The sequence below is a fragment of the Equus przewalskii genome, chromosome 21, assembly GCF_037783145.1.
Source record: "Equus przewalskii isolate Varuska chromosome 21, EquPr2, whole genome shotgun sequence".
Lineage (NCBI taxonomy): Eukaryota > Metazoa > Chordata > Mammalia > Perissodactyla > Equidae > Equus > Equus przewalskii.
In genome coordinates, this window is record NC_091851.1 from 21,068,980 (window position 1) to 21,089,189 (window position 20,210).

The 20,210-nt window shown below is 47.3% G+C and overlaps 1 protein-coding gene across 3 annotated transcripts; it reads left to right on the forward strand.

The window, feature by feature from the left end:
* Positions 1-5,171: 5,171 nt before the first annotated feature.
* SIRPB2 (signal regulatory protein beta 2) lies at positions 5,172-17,939 on the forward strand. 3 transcript variants are annotated; one of them, XM_070588998.1, is made up of 6 exons: positions 5,247-5,383; positions 6,332-6,460; positions 12,062-12,427; positions 13,504-13,845; positions 14,402-14,467; positions 15,773-17,939. In XM_070588998.1, the coding sequence occupies exons 3-6, from the start codon at positions 12,118-12,120 to the stop codon at positions 15,916-15,918; spliced, it is 864 nt and encodes a 287-aa protein (XP_070445099.1). In that variant the 5' UTR covers positions 5,247-5,383; positions 6,332-6,460; positions 12,062-12,117; the 3' UTR covers positions 15,919-17,939. The 3 variants fall into 3 exon arrangements, with proteins under 3 accessions (XP_008540594.1, XP_008540595.1, XP_070445099.1); XM_008542372.2 differs by lacking the exon at positions 6,332-6,460 and having other exon boundaries at positions 5,172-5,383; XM_008542373.2 differs by lacking the exons at positions 6,332-6,460; positions 14,402-14,467 and having other exon boundaries at positions 5,172-5,383.
* Positions 17,940-20,210: the final 2,271 nt, after the last annotated feature.

The window sequence follows — 20,210 nt, forward strand, 5'->3', positions numbered from 1 at the left end:
CTCAGAACATACCACAAAGAAATCAAGACGGTGTGGTACTGGCATAAAGACAGATATATAGACCAATGTAACAGAATAGGAAGCCCAGAAATAGACCCTTCCATATATAGTGTCTTTTGACAACAGTGCCAAGACCACTCAATGGGGAAAGGACAGTCTCTGGAACCAATGATGTTGGGGAAACTGGATACGCACATACAAAAGAATAAGTTGGACCCTTACCTTATACCACATACAAAAATTAACTAAAAATGGATTAAAGGCCTAAACTATAAAACTCCTAGAAGAAAACATACGGGAAATGCTTCATGACATTTAATTTAGCAATGATTTTTTTGGATAAACACCAAAAGCCAAAGCAACAAAAGCAGAAACAGACAAATGGGACTATATCAAAACTTAAAACTTCTGCACATCAAGAAAACAATCAACAGGGTGAAAAAGCAACCTATGGAAGGGGAGAAAAGATTTGCAAATCATAAATCTAATAAGGATTAATAGCTAGAATATATAAGAAACTTCTATAACTCAACAGCAACAACATCAATAACCTGATCAGAAGTGGGCAAAGGACTTGAATAAACAAATCTCCTAAGAAGATATACAAATGGCCAACAAGCATATGAAGAGATGCTCAACATCACTAAGCACAAGAGAAATGCAGATCAAAACTGCAATAGGATATCACCTCACACCCAGTAGAATGGCCACTATGAAAAGAACAGAAAATAACAGGTGCTGGCCAGGATGTGAAGAAATTGGAACCACGTGCACTGTGGCTGAGAATGGAAAATGGAAAACAGTATGAAGTTTCTCAAAAACTTAAAGCTATGATATGAGTCAGCAATCCCAATGTATACATCCGAGAGAATTCAAAGCAGGATCTTGAAGAGATGCGTGCACACTCATGGTCATCACAGCATTATTCCCAATAGCCAAGAGATGGAAACAACTCAAATGTCCGTCAACAGATCACTGGGTAGAGAAAATGTAGCATATCCACAAAACGAAATATTATTCAGCCTTAAAAAAGAAGGAAATCCTGTCACATGCTATGACATGGATGAACCTCGAGGACATTATGCTAAGCAAAATAAGCCAGCCACAAAAGGACAAATACTGTATGATTCTGCTCATATTAACTATCTAAAGTAGTCAAAATCATAAAAACAGAAAGTAGAAAGGTGGGTTCCAAGGGCTAGGGAGAGGGGAAATTAGTGTTTAGTGGGTACAGAGATTCAGTTTTGCAAGATGGAAAAAGTTCTAGTGATCTACTGCACAGCCATGTAAATAGACCTAACACTATAGGATTGTATGCTTAAAACTGGTTATGATGGTAAATTTAATGTTGTGGGGGTTTTTTTACCACAATAAAGAAAAAAGAACCCACAAATAAAAAACCACCTTAAGATGAATGAATTAATCCAGACACCACTCATTGCATGACTCTATATGAAATTCAAGAACCAGTAAAACCAATCTATGGTGATAGAAATGAGATTGGTGATTGCTAATGGGGCCAGAGATTGAATGGGAAGGAGTAAGAAGGAAGCTTCTATGTCTTGGGGTTGTGGTTACACGGGTGTATACAGACATGTAAAGCCTAAAACTTCAGTGAGCCACTCATAATATTGGTGCACTTACCTACAGTAGTATGTATAATGCTCAATTATTTAAAATTTAAATGAAAATAAAATTTAAATTCTGTTTTTCAATAAGAATTTAAAACAACACCAAAAAGCAGGTCATGGGATTTGACGCAAAATATCAAAAGGGGTCAAGAAAGGCAAAGCAAGCCGCAGGACAGGACAAGTTGCAAATAGTAGAAAGTCAGGTTCCAGGACTTTAGAGGCTTCAATGAAACACCAAATGCTTCCCCCTAAATGAAGAGAGTGGCAGAAAGGATGCCAGATGAATTCCGAGGTTAGGTCGTAAAGCCCTGCACTCCTGCTCTGTTCTGGTGGAAGATGTGGGATTTGGTGCTTACAGAGCACTGGAAATCCCCCACGGCTTCAGCTGCCCAGTTCACTGCTAGCCCTCGGAGAATCAGGAATCTGCAAGACTCGCAGAAACCCGCCACCAGCGATCACAGCTGCCTGTGATTTGCAGGTAATCTACAGAACAGCGTGGAGACCACTGCAAGACCCCACGTTTGCATCCGCTGACGCACACACACCTGCCCCTCTCCATGTCTGGAGGAGCAATCACGCCTCTCCTCATTCACCTTCCAAGTCTAATGCAAGCTTCTCTCCTCAGCAGAACCAAATCCAGACTAAATCTGGCAAGGAGTTCCCGGAAAATACAGTTCCCAGGCTTTCAGCCCTTCCAATAAAGAGAAGAGCAGCGAAAGGAATGGAGATGAATGCCGATTGCAAAAACATCTGTATCGCTCTTTTTTTAATTGGTGTTTATTTGATCGCTAATGAGGTTGAATGTTTTCCCTAGACTTACTGTGTTTTCCATTTTGTGGTAAAGAAGGAAGAAATTGTTGTTTTAACAAAGTTCCATTTCTGTAGGGAGTAAACAGCTCATGCAAATGAAGACTTGTGTTTTATTTGTACCTGAGGTGCCCCTGTTGAAAACAATTTAGGCTGACTTCTCAACATAGTGACAGTCACTGCTGTTCCTGCAAAGACCAAGCCCCCTGACAAGGGGAATTGCTGTTCCTTGTCACCGAGCCCTTGCTGGGAGCCAGTGCCCCCCCCACACAGTGTCACATGGCATGTATTTTACAGATGAGCAGGACAGGCCTGATATTTTTTAAGCACTTCCACGTTCATGTCCCTCTCCTGGGAGTCCAGTTCCCTCCAGCGCAGCTCTGTTTCCTTCAAAGCTGGAGCCTGCAACTTGCTGCCTCGAGGAGGTGGCTGGAGAGATTCCAGCCAGAACAGAGGAGACTATCTGCTCAGAAGAGGGCTGAGGTTAGGAAAGTCCCTGCAGAAGGAAAGAAGGGAATGCCTCCCCTTATGACTTGGTGAGGGTGGCAAGAAAAGGGGGGAGAAGGGCAGGAGTTGAGATGACAGACCCTGGGGTCAAAACTGGGGTGGGGTAAGAATGGAGTATAGAACTCTCAGGTATGTTTAGAGACTCCTAGAGCAGAAGGGACCATGGCCTGTCTTCCTAGGGTATCCAGGAGGCCACCCACCTCAGCAAGGGGCCATGTCCAACCAGGCTTCTGAGCAATAGATCAGAAATAGTGGAGGAATTAAATATCTCCAGAAATTGGTGCCTATGGATAACCCTAAGGAAGGTAATATCTGGAAGTCCTATAAAGAAAGGAGACTTTGAATCCTGTGGATTCTGAGCCCTGTAGATGCCCATGGTAGACAGATTGTAGTTCCTCACCCACTCCGTGTATCCATGCCCTTTGCAATCTGATTTTGCTGCTCCTCCTATCAAGAGCTGAAGTCTATTTTCCATGCCTTGAATCTGCTCTGGTCTTGTGACTTGCTTTGTCCAAAAGAATGTGGGAGAAGTGACGTTGCATCCTGCAACTTCTGCTCTCTCTCAAAACTGCCCATCTCAAGTAAACAAGCCCAGGCTAGCCTCCTGGAGAATGAGAGACCCATGGCGGAGAGCTGAGGTGGCCCAGGTGACAGTCAGCCAGCCCCAGTAGCAGAGTTACCTAGCCAACCTGCCGCTAAGCTCAAGTGCATGAGCGATCCCAGTCAAAACCAGCTGAGATGAGAACTGGAGAGCGGAGCCCAGACAAAATCATCAACATACATACCGAAGCACGAATTAAATGTGTGCTTGTTTTAAGCCACAGCCTTTTGGGGTGGCTTGTACACAGCAATAGTTAACCACTGCAATGCCTTTCCTATTAAAATAAATAAAATTAACTTGAAGCAAAACTTGAGAAGAAACGACACAGCTGAAAAAGGGATCCGCACAGGTGGGCAGGTGATTCAGAAGTTCCCCTGGGAGGATGGTGCTGAGGGTCTGTTGGAATTTTCGAGGCCTGTGGTCAGTTAAAAGAGGCTCCAACATATGGGTCTCCTCAACAGGAGACGAAATAGAAGGAGCAATGGGATTTAGCAGCAGTCCCAATGCAAGGCCCCAAGCAACCAGACGGGACCAGCCACCTCGGCAGACCCAGTGCACAGTGGTCAGGGACCAGGTGCACCAACCTCCTCCTGGCAGACACCAGACCCCAGACAGTGCTCAGACCCAAGGCCCGGCCTCCTGCCCCAGAGAGAAACTCCAGCTTCCTCTGCACCCAGGACCAGCTGGAGTAGGACTGAGAGAAGGAAGCGCTGAAAGCCTCAGCTTCCCTTTTTTTCCTGGAAAATACTAAGTTAACCTAAAAGAGAATGACAGTGGCTTATCCAGTGCTTACTCCACCCGTACGTCCAACCATGTTTTCGTTCCTGTTTTACAGACCAGGAAACTGAGGCACCAAGTGCTCAAATGATTGTAATGATTGGGTAAAGCCAAGATTTGAACCCCAACAGTGCTGCTAAAGAGGCTGTCAGAACATAGAAGAGCCTGGCATTGCTTAGTAGGCAAACTTCAGCTTTGCCTTCCTGATAGCCAGTGTGATGGGGGCTCCTGAGGAAGTTTAGATCAGTTACAGAAAATTAAGATGCCACAAACACAAATTTTTGTACAATCTGAGTGTCTTACATTTGGACTCCAGGAAACGGAGATTTAGAGAGTTGTCCACGATGATACATTTAGGAGTGGCATCTGTGCCCTCCGTGTGCTGCCAAAAAGAGGACTCCATGGGGCTTGCTTTATAATAAATCCTTCTTAAGCAAATGTCACCTCATCTATTTCCTACCCTTCATGAATAATGATGGCCAATATGTTTAGCATTTACCTTGTGCTGAGCCCCCACACATGTATCTCGTATAATCCTCAAACACCTTTCTGAGGAGGGGATTGCAACAGTTTGTGATTTGCAGATGAGGAAACAAGGTCACAGAGACGGCAAGTGAGTTTGAAAGGTCACACAGCCAGGAAGAGACAGACTCAATACTTGACGGAAAGTCTGGCTGACTCGAACAGACGCTGTGACAGCCGTGTCCTTCTCTCTGCCAGGGTGCCCAGGACAGGGCCTAGGGCAAGAGGTCATTAAGATTTTGACAGAGTGATTATAGGAACTACTGCCAAGATGTGGAAGCCGGAAACCCCTCCACCCAGCTCCTTCCTCTTGCACCAGCAGCCTTGTCTTGCTGTACTGAAAACACTTCCCCAAGGAGCCTTGGCAACAAGAAGCAGAAACAGCCTTGATCACGGGCCCCACTTCAGACACCAGCACCCATCAGAGAGCAGACCAGCGATCAGTCTTAGGAAGCACAGAAGGCGCGTGTGCCCCTTGCGATGCGCACCCCCACCCACCCCTGCTCCCGACTGCTCGTGCTGCTCCTTGTCCTCTCAGGTGAGTGGGGTCCGGGACAGAACAGGATCCACCCCCGGCTTGTCCCAGAGAGGGGCGCCACATGCTCTGGCATGCCTGGAGGGGCTGGACCGCACCCAGATAGAGCCGGAGAGGGGAGCTGAGAACATTCCTGTCCCCAGCAGAGCCCAGACCCAGTGTCCCGAGAAGCAGGACTTCTTGGGAGGCAGCACAGTGAAGTTAAGCTGCCAGGCTCTGGGGTTCCAGCTGGGACACTTGTGTGCCCCTGTCAGCTGCCCTGGCTTGTCAGTCTCCTGCAAGACAGGCCTGCTAATAGGACCTTTCCGTAGGGGTGCCATGAGTATTCAACACAAAAATGGTGAGGCTCAGCCCAGGACCGCTACATAACTTATGGGGGCCCAATGCAAAATGAAAACGCAGGCCCTTGGTGCAAAACGTATTAAGGATTTTAAGCCAGCAATAGCAGAGCATTCGCGCGAGCGTGGGGACTCTCTAAGCACAGGGCCCTGTGCGACCATACAAATTGCACACCCTGGAGCAGCCCTGGCTCAGCCTGAGACAAAGCCGGGCTCAAAACTCACCACTGATTACTTTAAATAACTGCTCTTCAAACCTCTGTGCCTCCACCTCTGCGGAATGGGGCTCATTGCAGGACCCACCTCACGACTTTGTTTAGAGATTCAATAAGGTAATACCTATAAGCACCTGGCACGATGTAAAGATTTAATAACTGTTGGCAATTATTATTGTCATACCCAGGTCTCCTCTAAGTCATTGTCAGGCTGATTTAACTCCTGAGTCTTTGGGCTCCTGGGTACAGCTCAGCCTCTGAGCCCAGAACTCTCTAATCCACCAGGCAAGATGCTTGGCTCTTAGTTGGCTCATTCCATTCCCTGCCCATCTGAGTCCCTCCCTGCACCAGGCCCTTCTGAGAGCCAGATTCTGTTCATCACACCTTGGGTCCTCCAGGTTGGTCACCCCCAGGAGAGGCCTTCGCGGGACCCAGGTGTGGGGTCAGACCTGGATGCTCCTTCGCTCACTGGCTGTGACTTGGAGCACCGCTTCACTTCTCCGAGCTGGCTTCTTCGACTGTAAAATGTGAATCGAAATTCCTAGTCATTCATTCCACAGATACTTTTGAGCGCCCACTACGTGTTAGGCACTAAGCTAGAAAATCATATATCTAAACTACCCAGGATGAAATAGTTTTGAAAAATATTGATTGTCTGCCAGACTTCCGAAAGGGAGCCCCTCAACAAAGATTATGAAAGACAGGGGACGCAGATAGAAATAGATGGAAAGGAATCCCAGAGCGGTAGGGAAGGGGCTGGTCGAGTTCCACAGACAAGGTACCCAGGACATTTCCCAAAGTCCATGAGACAACATGGAAGAAGAACCAAGAAGGAGAGGGGAGGAGTAGGGGTGTGGGGCGCGGGGCCTCATTCTAGGCTCCACTTTCCTTCCTGCTGTTTCACTTTCCCAAACTCACCCCTAGCTGGTGCTTTCTGAGGCCTCACGTCCTCCCACTACCTCTTCTCCATTAGTTTTCCCTTTCTCATCACACACATGCAGGCTTCATCTTCATAAATTTTTTTTCTTTTTTATAACAGCTTTATTGAGGTAGGGTTGACATACAATAAATTATATACATTTAACATGTACAATTTGATATGTTTTATAGGAAATTGGATATGTTTCACACTTGTGAGCTCAACGCCAAATTCAAGATAATGAACATTTACAACACACACAAAAATGTCCTTGTGATTCCTTTTCGCCACTCCTCCTCCCCAGGCAGCAACTTAGCTGCTTTCTGTCACTATAGAGGAGTTTGCATTTTCTAGAACTTTATAAACAAAAATCATACAGTATGTCCTCCTTTTTGTCTGGCTTCTTTTACTCCACACGATTATTTCAAGATTCATTCATGTTGCTGCACATATCAATAGTTCATTTGTTTTCCTTTCTGTCCATCGTCTGGATAAACCAGTTTGTTTTTCCATTCACCTATTGACAGACACTTGGGTTGTTTGCATTTGAGGCTATGACAAATAAAGCTTCTAGGAACATTTGTGTACAAGTTTGTGTGTGGACATATGCTTTCCTTCCTCTTTGGAAAACGCCTAAGAATAAAAGGACTGGATTGTATGGTAAGTGTATGTTTAACTTTTTAAGACACTACCAAATGGTTTTTCCAGAATGGTGGTACCATTTTACATTTTCATCAGCAATATATGAGGATGACATTTCCTCCACATCCTCACTGACACTTGGTATGATCAATCTTTCTTTTTTTCTGCTTTTTCTCCACCAATCCCCCCAGTAAATAGTTGTAAATTTTTTAGTTGTGGGTCCTCCTAGCTGTGGCATGCCGGACACCGCCTCAGTGTAGCCCAATGAGCAATGCCATGTCTGCGCCCAGGATCTGAACCAGCAAAACCCTGGGCCCCCGAAGTAGAGTGCACAAACTTAACCACTTGGCCATGGGGGCCAGCCCCCAATCTTTTTAATTTTACTCATTCTAATAGATGTGTAGTAAGATCTCATTGCGGTTTTAATTTGCATTTCCCTGATGTGTAATGATGTTGAACGTCTTTCACATGTGTCCTTTTCGGTGAAGTGACTGTTCAACTCCTATTTTTAAATCATGTTTTTTATTATTGAGTTTTGAGAATTCTTTATATATTCTGGTTACAAACCTTTTATCAGATATATGCTTTGAAAACATTTTCTCCTACTCTGTGGGTTGTCTTTTCATTCTTTTACCAGTGCCTTTTGAACAGAACAAGTTCTTAATTTTTATGAAGTGCAGTTTATCAAATTGTTCTTTTATGGATCATGATTTTGATGACATGTCTAAACGTAAGGTAGAATTCACTAGTGAAGCCATCTGGGCTTGGAGTTTTCTTTGTAGGAAGGTTTTTAATACAAATTAGGTGTTTTAAATAGATAATAAGGCTATTCAGGTTGTCTATTTCTTCTTGAGGTAACTTTTTGGTAGTTTGTGTTTTTCAAGGAATTTGTACATGTTGTCAAAGATATATAGCCATGAACTTGTTCGTAATATTCCCTTATTATCCTTTCAATACACTGATGTCACCTCCCTCATTCCTGATTTTAGTAATCTAAATGTGCGCTCTCTCTCTGTCTCTCCGTCTCTCTCTCTCTGTCTGTCTCTCTCTCTCTCCCCGCCCCACCCACCCCCCCATTCAGTATGGCTAGAGGTTTATCAATTTTAATGATTTTCTCAAGATTTTATTCTTATTGATCTTCTTTATTATTTTTTCTTTCCTACTTCATTGATTTTCACTCAGACTTTGTGGTTTCCTTTCTTTTACTTACTTTGGGTTTAATTTGCTCTTTTTTCTAGTTTCTTAAGGTGAAAACTCAGGTCACTTAAGTCCTTTCTTCTTTCCTAGTACAAGCATTTAGCTATAAATTTCCCCCTGCTTTAATGGCATCCCACAAATTTTAATGTTGTGTTTGCATTTTCATTCAGGTCAAAATACTTTCTAATCTCCCTTTTATTTTGTCTTTGACTCAGGTGTCACTTAGAAGTGTGTTATTTCATTTTCAAATATCCAGGGGTTTTCTGGGTACCTATCTGCTATTGATTCCAGTTTAATTCCATTGTGGTCAAGGACTATGCTTTTCATGACTTGAATTCTTTTAAACTTATTGAGACTAAATGACTCAGAATACGGTCTGTCTTGGTAAACGTTTCTCTTGCACTTGAAAAGAACTGTAGATCCTGCTATTTGGGCGTCCAGTGCTCTATAAATGTCAGTTAGGCTGAGTTCATTCCTAGAATTTTTCAAGCCACCTATATTCTTTCTGATTTTCTGATTACTTGTTCTATCAACTACTGAAAGAAGGATATTGAAACCTCAAACTGTAACTCTGGATTTATCCGTTTCTCCCTATAGTTCTATTGGGTTTTGATTCATGTATTTTGAAGTTCTGTTATTAGGTCCATAAATGTTTGGGATTTGTATGTGTTCTTGATGAATTTACGCCTTTATCATCATGAAACGACTTGCTTTATTCCTGGAGATATTCTTTGCTCTGAAATCTATTTTGTCTGATATTATATAGCCACTCTAGCTTTCTTTTGATTAATGTTAGTATGCTATATATTTTTCCGTCATTTTCCTTTTAACGTATTTGCACTTTTATATTTAAAGTGCATTTCTTGTAGGCAACATATCCTTGGGTCTTACTCTTTTATTCAATCTTACAACCTCTAAATTTTACTTAGGATATTTTGATCATTTACATTTAAAGTAATTTTTAACATGATTAGATTTAAATCTGTCACCCTCCTATTTTTTCTTTATTTCCTTTTTCCATCTTCTTTTGGTAATTAAATATTTTTATAATGCTATTTTATCCTGCTATTGACTTATTAGCTATAACTCTTTATTTTGTAGTTTAGTGGTTGTTTTCGGGTTTGTAGTACACTCAGCCCTCCCTATGTGTGGATTCTGCATCCAAGGATTCAACCAACTGTGGATGAAAGGCCTATGATGGTTGTGTCTGTACTGAACATGTACAGATTTTTTTTTCTTGTCATTATTCCCTAAATGATGTAATATAACAACTATTTACATTGTATTAGGTATTATAAGTAATCTAAAGATGATTTAAAGTATTCAAGAGAATGTGTGCAGGTTATATGCAAATACTGCCCCATTTTATATAAGGGGCTTGAGCGTCCTCAGATTTTGGTATCTGCAGGAGGTCCTGGAACCAATCCCCCAAGGATACTAAGAAACAACTGCATACACCTTTAATTTATCACGGTCTACCTTTAAGTGATATCTATAATTTCCCATGTAGTATAAGAACCTTACAACATTTCCCCCCTCCCAGCCTGTATTCTGTTGTTGTCTGAACTTTACTTATACATATATTATAAGCCTCACAATAGAATGCTATTATTTTTTATCATTTTGGGGCCTTGTGTTCCAGATTGGTTAGGTGGGACCAGAGCACTTGTCTGTGGGTAGAGTGTCTCTTCCGGGTGGTCTACCCATTGCCCTGTGGATCATGAGGTTTTCCAGGTAGGCAGGTGGGAGCAGGTGCTATTCTCAGGCCCATGCTGAGTGACGGGCACTGTTCAGTGCGTGTGTAAGGAAACTACCTGAGGTCAGGGAAAGAAACACCACAAGGGATTAGAAAGAAGAGACTCAACTGACTCAAATAACAGTGTGTGGGAGTGGGAGGTGATGAACTTCTCAGAACTGAAGACACCAAGGACAAAAGGAATCCACAGAATTGAACGTGGGGTATCACTTGGTCACAAACATGAAGCTGTTCTTAGTGGCTCATAGCACATGCCTGGCTGAAGACGAGCAGGAAAAGAATTTAGAATTCCACAACCCTTCCCCAGACCCTCCTAGAAGGGAAGGTTTGCTTCACCTCCCTACTCCCTCAGCTCACTGGCAACTGAGAAGCACCACAATATAAGTCTTGGAGTACGACCGAGTTATTCACAAGACCTAAAGGGAGCACAAACCAAGCGAAACTCAGGTCACAAAGCTGATGCCCTTGTGTTGAGCAGAACCTTATGTCACCTGATCTGAGTTCATTTCCCAGCCATGGCACCTACTGAATGCGTGGTTCACCTCAGGCTTATTCACCTCTCTGAGCATTAGTCTTCTCATTTCAAAAATGGAGGTGGTAATAGCATCCACCACGTGGAGCTCTTGGAGGGAGTGCTTGTGACCACGTTCGTAACCCAGGTATGCAGGGACTGCCATGGGAGGCCCCAGTGCTCTTTCTCTGCTCCCAGTCCTAGGCCAAACTCAGCACTCCAACCCATCCGCAGAGTTGACCCGCAGAGTCATGGGAGGCAGGGAGGGTATGTGAACACCACAGCACACAAGCTTTGTGTGACACATTGGAGGGTTAAGAGCAGAGACTCCAAAATCAGGCTGCAAGGGCTTGAATTGAGGCTCTGTCACATTCTTTTTGGGTAAGGCATTAGTTTGCTTGGGCTGCCATAACAAAGCACCACAGGCTGCTGGCTGAAGCAGAGAAACTAATTTTCTCACAATTCTGGAGGCCAGAAGTCTAAGACAAAGGTGTGAGCAGGGTTGGTTTCTCCCGAGGCCTCTCTCCTTGGCTTGGAGATGGCCATCTTCTCCCTGTGTCTTCACGTGGTCTTCCTCCTGTGTGTCTGTGTCCTGATCTCCTCTTCTCACAAGGACACCAGTCATGTTGGATTAGGACCCACCCATGTGACCTCATTTTATCTTAATTACCTGTTTAAAGACCCTGTCTCCAAATGTAGTGGCAGTCTGAGGTCCTGGGGATTAAGACTTCAAGATACAAATGGGGGATGTGTGGCCACAATTCAGCCCAATGAAAGGTATGTAATCTTTCTGGGCTCTCAGTGTCTTCTGTTGTAAAATGAAGATGAAGCTGCCCACCTCGTAGGAGTGTTGAGAGGAATAAGTGAGATAATACATGCAGTGCCTGGCATGTGGGGAGCATTCAAGTGCCATCTATTATTTGTAAGTTCTCCATTTGATAACTGTGTTCTCTCTCTCCAGCCAGCTGCCTCATGTCCTCTTTCACTTCCCTCTCCAACAACACCCTTCGAGTGTCCTGAGCAATTGTTCTTGGCCTCTAGCTTGCCTCTTAGGGCTCCAAGTTCTTCCTGCCCAGCCCAAGGCGCTTCTTCCTCTGTTGTAGGAGCCTCTGAGCAGAGCGATGGGAATGAGTGGCAGGTGCAGCAGCCGGAGGGCCCCATGCTGGTGGCAGAAGGTGAGACTCTCCTACTGAGGTGTACATTCGTTGGCTCCTGCCTTGATGACATGATAAAATGGGTCAAGGTGAGCAATCAGGACCAGCAGGAAATTTATAACTTCAAACACGGCATCTTCCCCGGGGTGACACCCATGATCCAGAGGACATTGGAGCCACTTAATTGCGACTATTCCATCTATATCCACATTGTCACCAGGGAGCATGCTGGAACCTACCACTGTGTGAGATTTGATGGCTTAAGTGAGCACCCAGAAAAGAAGCTGGATGAGGGCACCTCAGTGCTCGTGAAGGGTGAGTATCAGCCCTTTGGGTGCCAGCATTCTGCTCGGCCCTGTCTCCCTGCATCAGTCACCTTTATCCACAGTCACGCAGTACACACAAAACATCAGGGGAATACAGTTGGTATATCTCACTCACACATTTACAGGCAGCTGAGGGGGCTCTATCCCTCATGGGTCATTCCAGGGCCCAGACTGGCTGGAGTGCGTTTTTCTCATGAAGCTGGCAGATGCACAAGAGGGCAAGTCCCAAAGCCCCAAGCACATTTCAAGCTTCTACTCGCATAATGTCTGCTAACAGCCCATTGACCAAAGCAAGTCACACGGCTAAGCTCCAAATCAAGAGACAAGGAAGTGTCCCTGCCACCATGAGGTCACGGCAAGCATATGCATGTGCCATGATACCAGAGGAGAGTCAAGAACTGGGGCTGATAATTTAATCTACCACACTCCCCGAGTAATCAGTCATACCGTCTGTAAGTCCGCCAACAGTGACCTGGATGCCAAATCCTGGGTCTCTCTCAACAGGAGTGTGTTCTTAAATTGGTCACTCCAGCTCTATATAATTCAAATGCTTAACTTGTAAAATAGGTAACATAATTCCCTCTTCAAGGGCCATTCAGGTGATGAAATGGAAGAATGGATGTTTATGAAAATACCCCCATAAACTGTTGACAAGGAGAGTATCTGGGGGTGGGAGTTCATTTTAACTTGATGCAAGCATTTCAGGACAGCTTCTCTGACTCCTTCCGAGCTGTGACAGGTGTCTTCTCCGTGGTCCTGCAGTCCTCTGGGTTTCCAACCTCAGGGGGATTTTCTGGACCATCTCCACCACCAGACTGGGAGCTTTCTCAGGGCAGGACATCTCTGTGCCTTGCTGAGTTTCATTTTCCCCAGTCCTAGCATCAGCACACAGTAGGCACTAAGAACCTCTTTACTGACTGAATCAGCTAGTGAGTAATGAGGGAATGCGGAAGGGAGGGGCTGAGTGAGGAAGTCAGGGGGAAGGGAGGGAAGATACGGGGGAAGGAAATGCATGGGCGATGGAGGAAGAGAGGGCACTCAACAAGAACCTCTCTTTGGCTTCAGGAGCTGGGGACTCAGAGCCAGACCTCTGGATCATGCAGCCCCAGGAGCTGGTGTCGTCGACCACTGGAGACACTGTCCTCCTGAACTGCACAGTGCTTGGAAATGGTCCCCCCGGACCCATCAGGTGGTTTCGGGGGTCTGGTCTGAGCCGGGAGGCCATTTACAACTTTGAAGGCCTCTCCCACCCCAACGTGACAGCGGTCCGGGCCTCCAACAGCGATTTCAGCATTCTTCTACACGGCGTCTCCACTGAGTATGCAGGCACTTACTACTGCGTAAAGTTTCAGAGGAAACTCAACAGGCAATACCTGTCTGGACAGGGCACCAGGCTGAGAGTGAAAGGTGAGACGGGTAGTCTAGGAGGTGTTGGGAGAGAGGGGGAGGTGGTCCATAAGGACCTTTTCACCATGTCCCAAAAAAAGCCAGCTCTTCTCAGCCTCCATACCTTTACATATTGCCGTTCCCTCTGCCTGGAATGCATTCTCCTTTTCTCTGGAGAACTCCTACTCATCCTTCAAGGCCCAGCACACATAGCCCTCCCCTGTAAAACCTTCTCCTTCTCCCAGGCAGTTAATTTCTTCCTCTTCCGGGCTCCCCCTTCTGGGCTCCACAGAACTTTTTGTAGACCTTTAATGATTCAACAAACATCTATTGCCTACTGCCTACCCTGCACTGTACTAGGTACTGCAACACAGCAATGAATCAGACATTGACCCTACCCCAGAGATGCTCAAGCAGGTCTAACTAGTCCTTCATAGTTATAGGGTTTGAATTCTAGCCCCCATTCCAGGTAGAAACTGGAAGACTCGTCTCAGTAACCCCAGCTCCTAGAACAGGGCTCAGGAACTGGCAGGACAGACAGAAAGGGGGAATGCAAGACCACCTCTCTCCCTTGCAGCAAAGCCCAGTGCTCCCCAAGAGACAGAGTTCATCAATGAGCGTGTAGCCAGGATATTTCCATCAGGTGAGTACACCTACCTCCAGAGGAGTTAACCAGTCCTCCCCAGGCAAAGGGGGCCAGAAATGGCTGGTCCGTGGAAAGGGAGCAGTGCCGGACTTTTAGGGCCCATATGCCACCAAGAAAGTTCCCAGGACTCCATCTCAACTACAGAACCAGGAACCCGAGAACCACGTTAAAGCTCAAACAAAGAAAAGACTTTCTTGGGGGCCGGCCCGGTAGCTCAGCGGTTAAGTTCCCACGTTCCACTTCGGTAGCCAGGGTTCACCAGCCTGGATCCCAGGTACGGACATATGCACCACTTGTCAAATGATGCTGTGGCGGGCGTCCCACATATAAAGTAGAGGAAGATGGGCACGGATGTTAGCTCAGGGCCAGTCTTCCTCAGCAAAAAGAGAAGGATTGGTGGCAGATGTTAGCTCAAGTCTAATCTTCCTCAAAAAAAAAGAAAGAAGGAAGGAAAGGACTTTCTAACAGCCAGTGCTAACTGTTCAGTGAGTGGTCTTGCTTGAGAGGTAGTGAGCTCCCTGTGATTCAGTGCAAGGATACGGTGAAGCTGTGCCTAACAGTGCTGAAGAACAAGCCTTTGTAGCCAGCCTCCTGGATTAGCCCCTTTCTAGCTGTGTGATTGTGGGCAGGTTGCCTCGCTCCTTGAATCTCTGGTGTCCTCCTTTAAGAACTTGGGGGAGGGAGGATAAGAATCCAAGAGCCTCCCTCATGGGGTTGTATGCAGATCCACTGAGAACCCAGAACTGTGCCTGCCACATCACCTGTTACACTCGGGGGTGCTCGGTAATGGGGGGAGGGATACAGGCGGCCAGGTTAGCCCCCCGATGCTCACCCTGTTCCTGCCATTCCTGGGAGCCAGACCACCTGGTCTCATCATTTCTTTGACACATGGGGCCCTGAGCAAGTCACTTCCCCACTCTGAGTCTGTCTCCTCATCTAAGCAAACTGCATGGTTATCCTACTTCGCAAGATTAGTTTGAGGATTATATTAGGCAATTAGGACTGCTTAGCTCAGCGTCTGGGGCAGAGAGCAGAGCAGCCAATAGATATAAGCAGTTTTCTATTATTATCAGAGGTCAGGGATGCTGTCAAGATGATTAAAGGTACAGATAAGATATTGGGCAAAGCCTCTTCAGCCCAGGACAGAGGGAGGGGAGGTCTTTGACTCCCCACAACGTAGAAAGGATGTGGCCCCAGAGGTTATACAGCAGTTGGGCCCAACCTCACCACGGGGGCACTGAGGTGTGGGCTGTGGGGGATTCACCCGGGGGTCCTCCCTGAGCTCTCCCCTGTGTCCCCTAGGCCTCCTGTCTGTGCTCACACTTGTGGTCCTGGGGCTGAAGGCAGTGACCTTGGCTGCCTTCCTGCTGGCCCTGGCTGTCCGCCGGAGGAACCCTCGGCAAGAAGACTGCAGGACCCCAGGCCCAGCAGAGCTGTGCTCATTTTAGCATGCGGCGTGGGGCATGGGGCGTGGGTGAAGGGTCAGCCCCTGAGTGGGTTCTCTGAGTAGGAGAGGGGCTGGGCTCCCCAGTCATTTCTCTGCCTCCAATCCCAGCCTCCAGATACCCCCAGGCCTCATGATGAACTCCAGGATCCCTACACGTGGTTTTGGTTCACCTGGTGAAATTCCCCACTTGGCACAGCGCTCCCCTCCAATGTGTCTCCCTTTCCTTGTCCTTCAAGGCCTTGCCTGGGTCTCTCCTCAAGGCCCTTGCTCCTGCTCAAGCCTCTTCTGGAATGCCTGCCCCCTTTCTCCACCTCCCCACATTTTCTTCCCCTTCAAGCTCCAACTAGAGTCCTTCCTGGAAGGTTTCCCTGAGCGTCTCTAAGCTCGCCCAGCCAGACACCCTGTGCCCCTCCATTTGTGTCCTCTGTCCCCCTTTCCTGCTTCCCTCCTTCCCCACCGTGGCTGGTCTAGGTGTCTGTAATAGTCAGAATGCAGGTTTGGCAACTTGAACAAAACTTTTAAATAACAGTGGCTTAAACCACAAAAAAAATTGATTTCTCTGGTAATATCTAAGCACAAGCAGGCCAGGCAATATGGGGACTCCCTGGTTTTGAGATCCAGGATTCCCAGGTCTTGGCGCTACGAGGTCCACATTCTAGGCCTCAAGACCAGGGAAGAAGGCAGTGAAAGGGAGCATGACCCTCCCCTTCAAGGGCACAGCTAGGAATCACCCACATCACCTCTAATTGGCTGGAATGTGGTCACACGGTCACACCTAGCTGCAAGGAAGGCAGGGAAATGTAGTCTTTATTCTGACCACAACGTGCCCAGGTGAAATTTGTCACTAGAGAACCGGTGGGCAGATATGTGTAGATAATCAATAATCTCCACCTCAGGGGCATTGAGGCAGCCTCTTACTTCCTCTGCGTGACACCAGAGTTCGATTCCCATCTGAAACGACCCCTCTTTGTACCACCAGCTCCACTAGGGCTGCGTAAGGGAGGGTGGTAGTTCTCAAGAAGGGGAGATTTTGCCCCCACAGGGGACATTTGGCAAAGTCCAGAGACATTTTCCGTTGTCACAACTTGGGGGCTGCTATCGCCATCTAGTGGGGAGAGGTCACCGATGCTGCTAAACATCATATGATGCCCCCACCAACATAGAGTTGTCTGGCCCAAAGCATCAGCAGAAGCCCTGATGCAGGGAAAGCGTGCATTCCCCGGGGTCAGACACGCCTGACTTCTAACCCTGAAGCCCCGCCTCCCTCCCCGTGTGGCCTTAGTGACCAATCAGTCACTTCACCCCTCGGAACATCGATGATGGTAACATGGACTTCCCTGCATTGTATGAGAACCAATTCAGGTCGTTTACTGAGGGCTTACCATGTGCTGTGTGCTCTGTGTACCCTCAGATCACGTGAACTCCCTTTCCATGCGCACATTTACTAGCACCTACTATGCGGGGAAGTGGATTCCTCTGGATGATTTTGTTATAATAAACAGAAAAACAGCTTGAACAAACCTAAGCCAAACGGGACATTAATTTAGGCCGAGAAGTGAATAGATCATTGAATTACCAGACATCGGAAGAAAGGGCAGATATGGTAAACTCAATAACGTCTCCCCCGCAAAAGATACCCACATTCTAACCGCCAAACCTGTGAATGTTACTTTATACCACACAAAAGGACTTCGCAGATGTGGCTAAGGATCTTGAGATGGGGAGGTTATCCTGGGTCAGCTCTAAATGCAGTCGCAAGTGTCCTGATGAGGGAGAGACAGAGGGAGATTGACACAGAAGAGGAGACAGCAGTGTGACCTCAAAGGCAGAGATGGGAGTGATGCGGCCTCAAGTTGAAGGATGCTGGCAGCCACGAGAAGCTGGAGGCAGCAGGAACAGAGTCTCCCCAGAGCCTCTGGAGGGAGTATGGCCGCTGACGCCTTGATTTCAGCCCAGTGATGCTAATGTCAGGCTTCTGGCCTCCAGAACTATGACAGAATAAATTTCCACTGTGTCAATCCACCAGGTTTGTGGTTGATTTCTTACAGCAGCCGCAGGAAACTAGTAGCAGGGAAGCCCGGAAATGGACCTCCGAAAGAACTGGAGGTGGTTCCCTGCTCGGCCCCGGAAAACCGCCTCATATGGCAAGGCCCTGATGAGCTGGTCCTTGTCACCCCCAATCTCATCTCCCATCACCACCCCTTAAACTGACCCCCCTCCAACGCCCACCTGAGCCTTGACGGCGCCAAGTTCTCTAGTTCACCCAAGTCTCCGCCCACCCGTTTCTTTCAAGAGGCCTCCCCAGCCCGTCGTATCCACCATGACATCTTCATCCCTCTCAGTTCCCTCAGGCCGCTTACAGTTCCCTCACAGCACTTACTGCTGCCGCTTGAAATAAATGTATGTGTGTGTGCGCGTGTGTGTGTGTGCGCGCGCACACGCAGTTGCTTGATGGCTGCTAGTTGTCCCCGCTAGAATTTGAGCTCACTGAGGGCAGGAACCTAACTTTTCACCGTTGTAGCCTCTTTCGTCCAGTCATAAAAAGTGGTTGAAGGCAGACGATAGCCCAGGCACTAATCAGCATGCCGAGAATAAAGCAGAAAAGTCAGCTCTCAGAGCTCACTTCCTACTGCAGCGAGACAGACAATGGGTGACTAAACATAGATAAGTCGTACGTCACACGGTTGTGAGTGCTGAGGGAATAATAAAACAGTGGTCGGGGTGGAAGTTGCCAGAGATAGGAGGAGGTGATGCTATTTTATTTAGGGTGGTCAGAAGGGGGCTGATCAAGAGATATTTGAGCAGAGACCTGAAGGAAGTGAGGGAGAGAATCTTGCAGATATCTGGGGGAAGAGCTTAATAGGCACAAGGAACAGCAAGTGCAGAGGCCCTGAGGGAGGAGTGTGCTTGACATGGCACAGGCAGCAAGCAGAACGTTTGGCACCTGTTAAACCCCTGTAAACATCTGAGGGGAATTCAGGGGAGAGGCGAAGTTCGTGATCTTGGGAACCTGACTGCTCAGGTTCAAATTCCAGTTCTCCTGTTCATCTCTTGGGTGACTTTATTTCTCTCAGTGTGGCTTGGTTTCCTTATCTGTAAATTGCTAATGGCATTAGCACCTCTCTTCTGAGGCAGTTTTGAGGCTAAAATGCATGAATGCATGTTATCTGTGCCTGGCACCTGGGAGGCACCAAATAATTGTCACAATGTGTTGATGGAATAAACTGCAGTCAACGTCCTTCACATGGCAGGGAGCAGGGCAGCCCACGGTGCCTGAGTCCCTCATCTTGTGACGTCAGCCACCCTCCTCAGATTTCATTGGAAAATCCTAGGGAAAGACACTGACGTGACTTATAGGGACACGGCAGGGCAGGGGGGTCCAGGCCCCAAAAGAAGTGGAGAGGGTGCTGGCAAATAAAACACATGGTGGATAATTCAGGGCCCTCGGGGAAAACCTGGTCCTGACAGATGGAAAGAGCAGGAAATGAACTGGAGTCAAAGTTCGCAGTCCAGCCCCTGCCCTGCTTTGGGGCCTGGGGCGCTGCACAGGCAAGATGACAGATCAAAGACAGAGAAGGGGGCAGGCCATGGGGTGGCCGAAGCTCCCATCAGGGCCAACAGGCCGCTGGCGGCTCATCCTGCTTGGGTCTCGGGATCTGAGGCAGGAGGTCAGTGCCCATACTCCAGGCCTCCCTGCATCGGAGCGTCTGTTTCTCTCCCTCCTCTTCTTCTGTTCTCTCCTTTCCTGCGCTCTTCTCTCTCTTTTCTTCCCTTCCCATGGTTCTTGCCCCTCTCCTCGTCCTGCCCTAAGGAGACCCTTGACCCCAAGGAGTCAAGGCTGCCCAGGGCCCAGTCTGCATGGCAGCTCCTTGTGAGAGAGACGGGTCTATTCACGTCGCTCTCCTCAGGCCGTGAGGGCCTCTCACTTCCTCCTGCAGAGAAGGCCCAGAGCTGGAGAAAGAGGAGGGACAGACACTGCTCCACAGGGAACTCCTGTATCCTGGCATCTGGAGCACGGAGGACGGCAGCCCTGAGGGTTCAGTGTTGGGCTGGGGTGAGAAGGGACGCCAGGCCTGGTCAGGTGTGCTCCACCACCATGCACAAGACACACACTCGCACAGCTCAGAGGGCAGCTGTATAGCTTTGGGCTGGGGGTGAGGGGGTGCCGGGCCTAGTCGAGCATGGTCTTACACATTTCTAAACTCTAACTAAATGGCACTATATAATGGCACTTCACTACACATATCATCCCAACCTTGCTTTTTCAGCTCAACATTTGAGATTTAGCCAGAT

What these genes read in the sequence shown, in the direction of transcription:
- SIRPB2 (XM_008542372.2), top strand. Translation starts at nt 5,326, where the DNA reads ATGCGCACCCCCACCCACCCCTGCTCCCGACTGCTCGTGCTGCTCCTT. An exon ending in CACCTCAGTGCTCGTGAAGG is followed by an intron (nt 12,428 to 13,503) that starts GTGAGTATCAGC and finishes CTTTGGCTTCAG; the next exon opens with GAGCTGGGGACTCAGAGCCA. An exon ending in CACCAGGCTGAGAGTGAAAG is followed by an intron (nt 13,846 to 14,401) that starts GTGAGACGGGTA and finishes TCTCCCTTGCAG; the next exon opens with CAAAGCCCAGTGCTCCCCAA.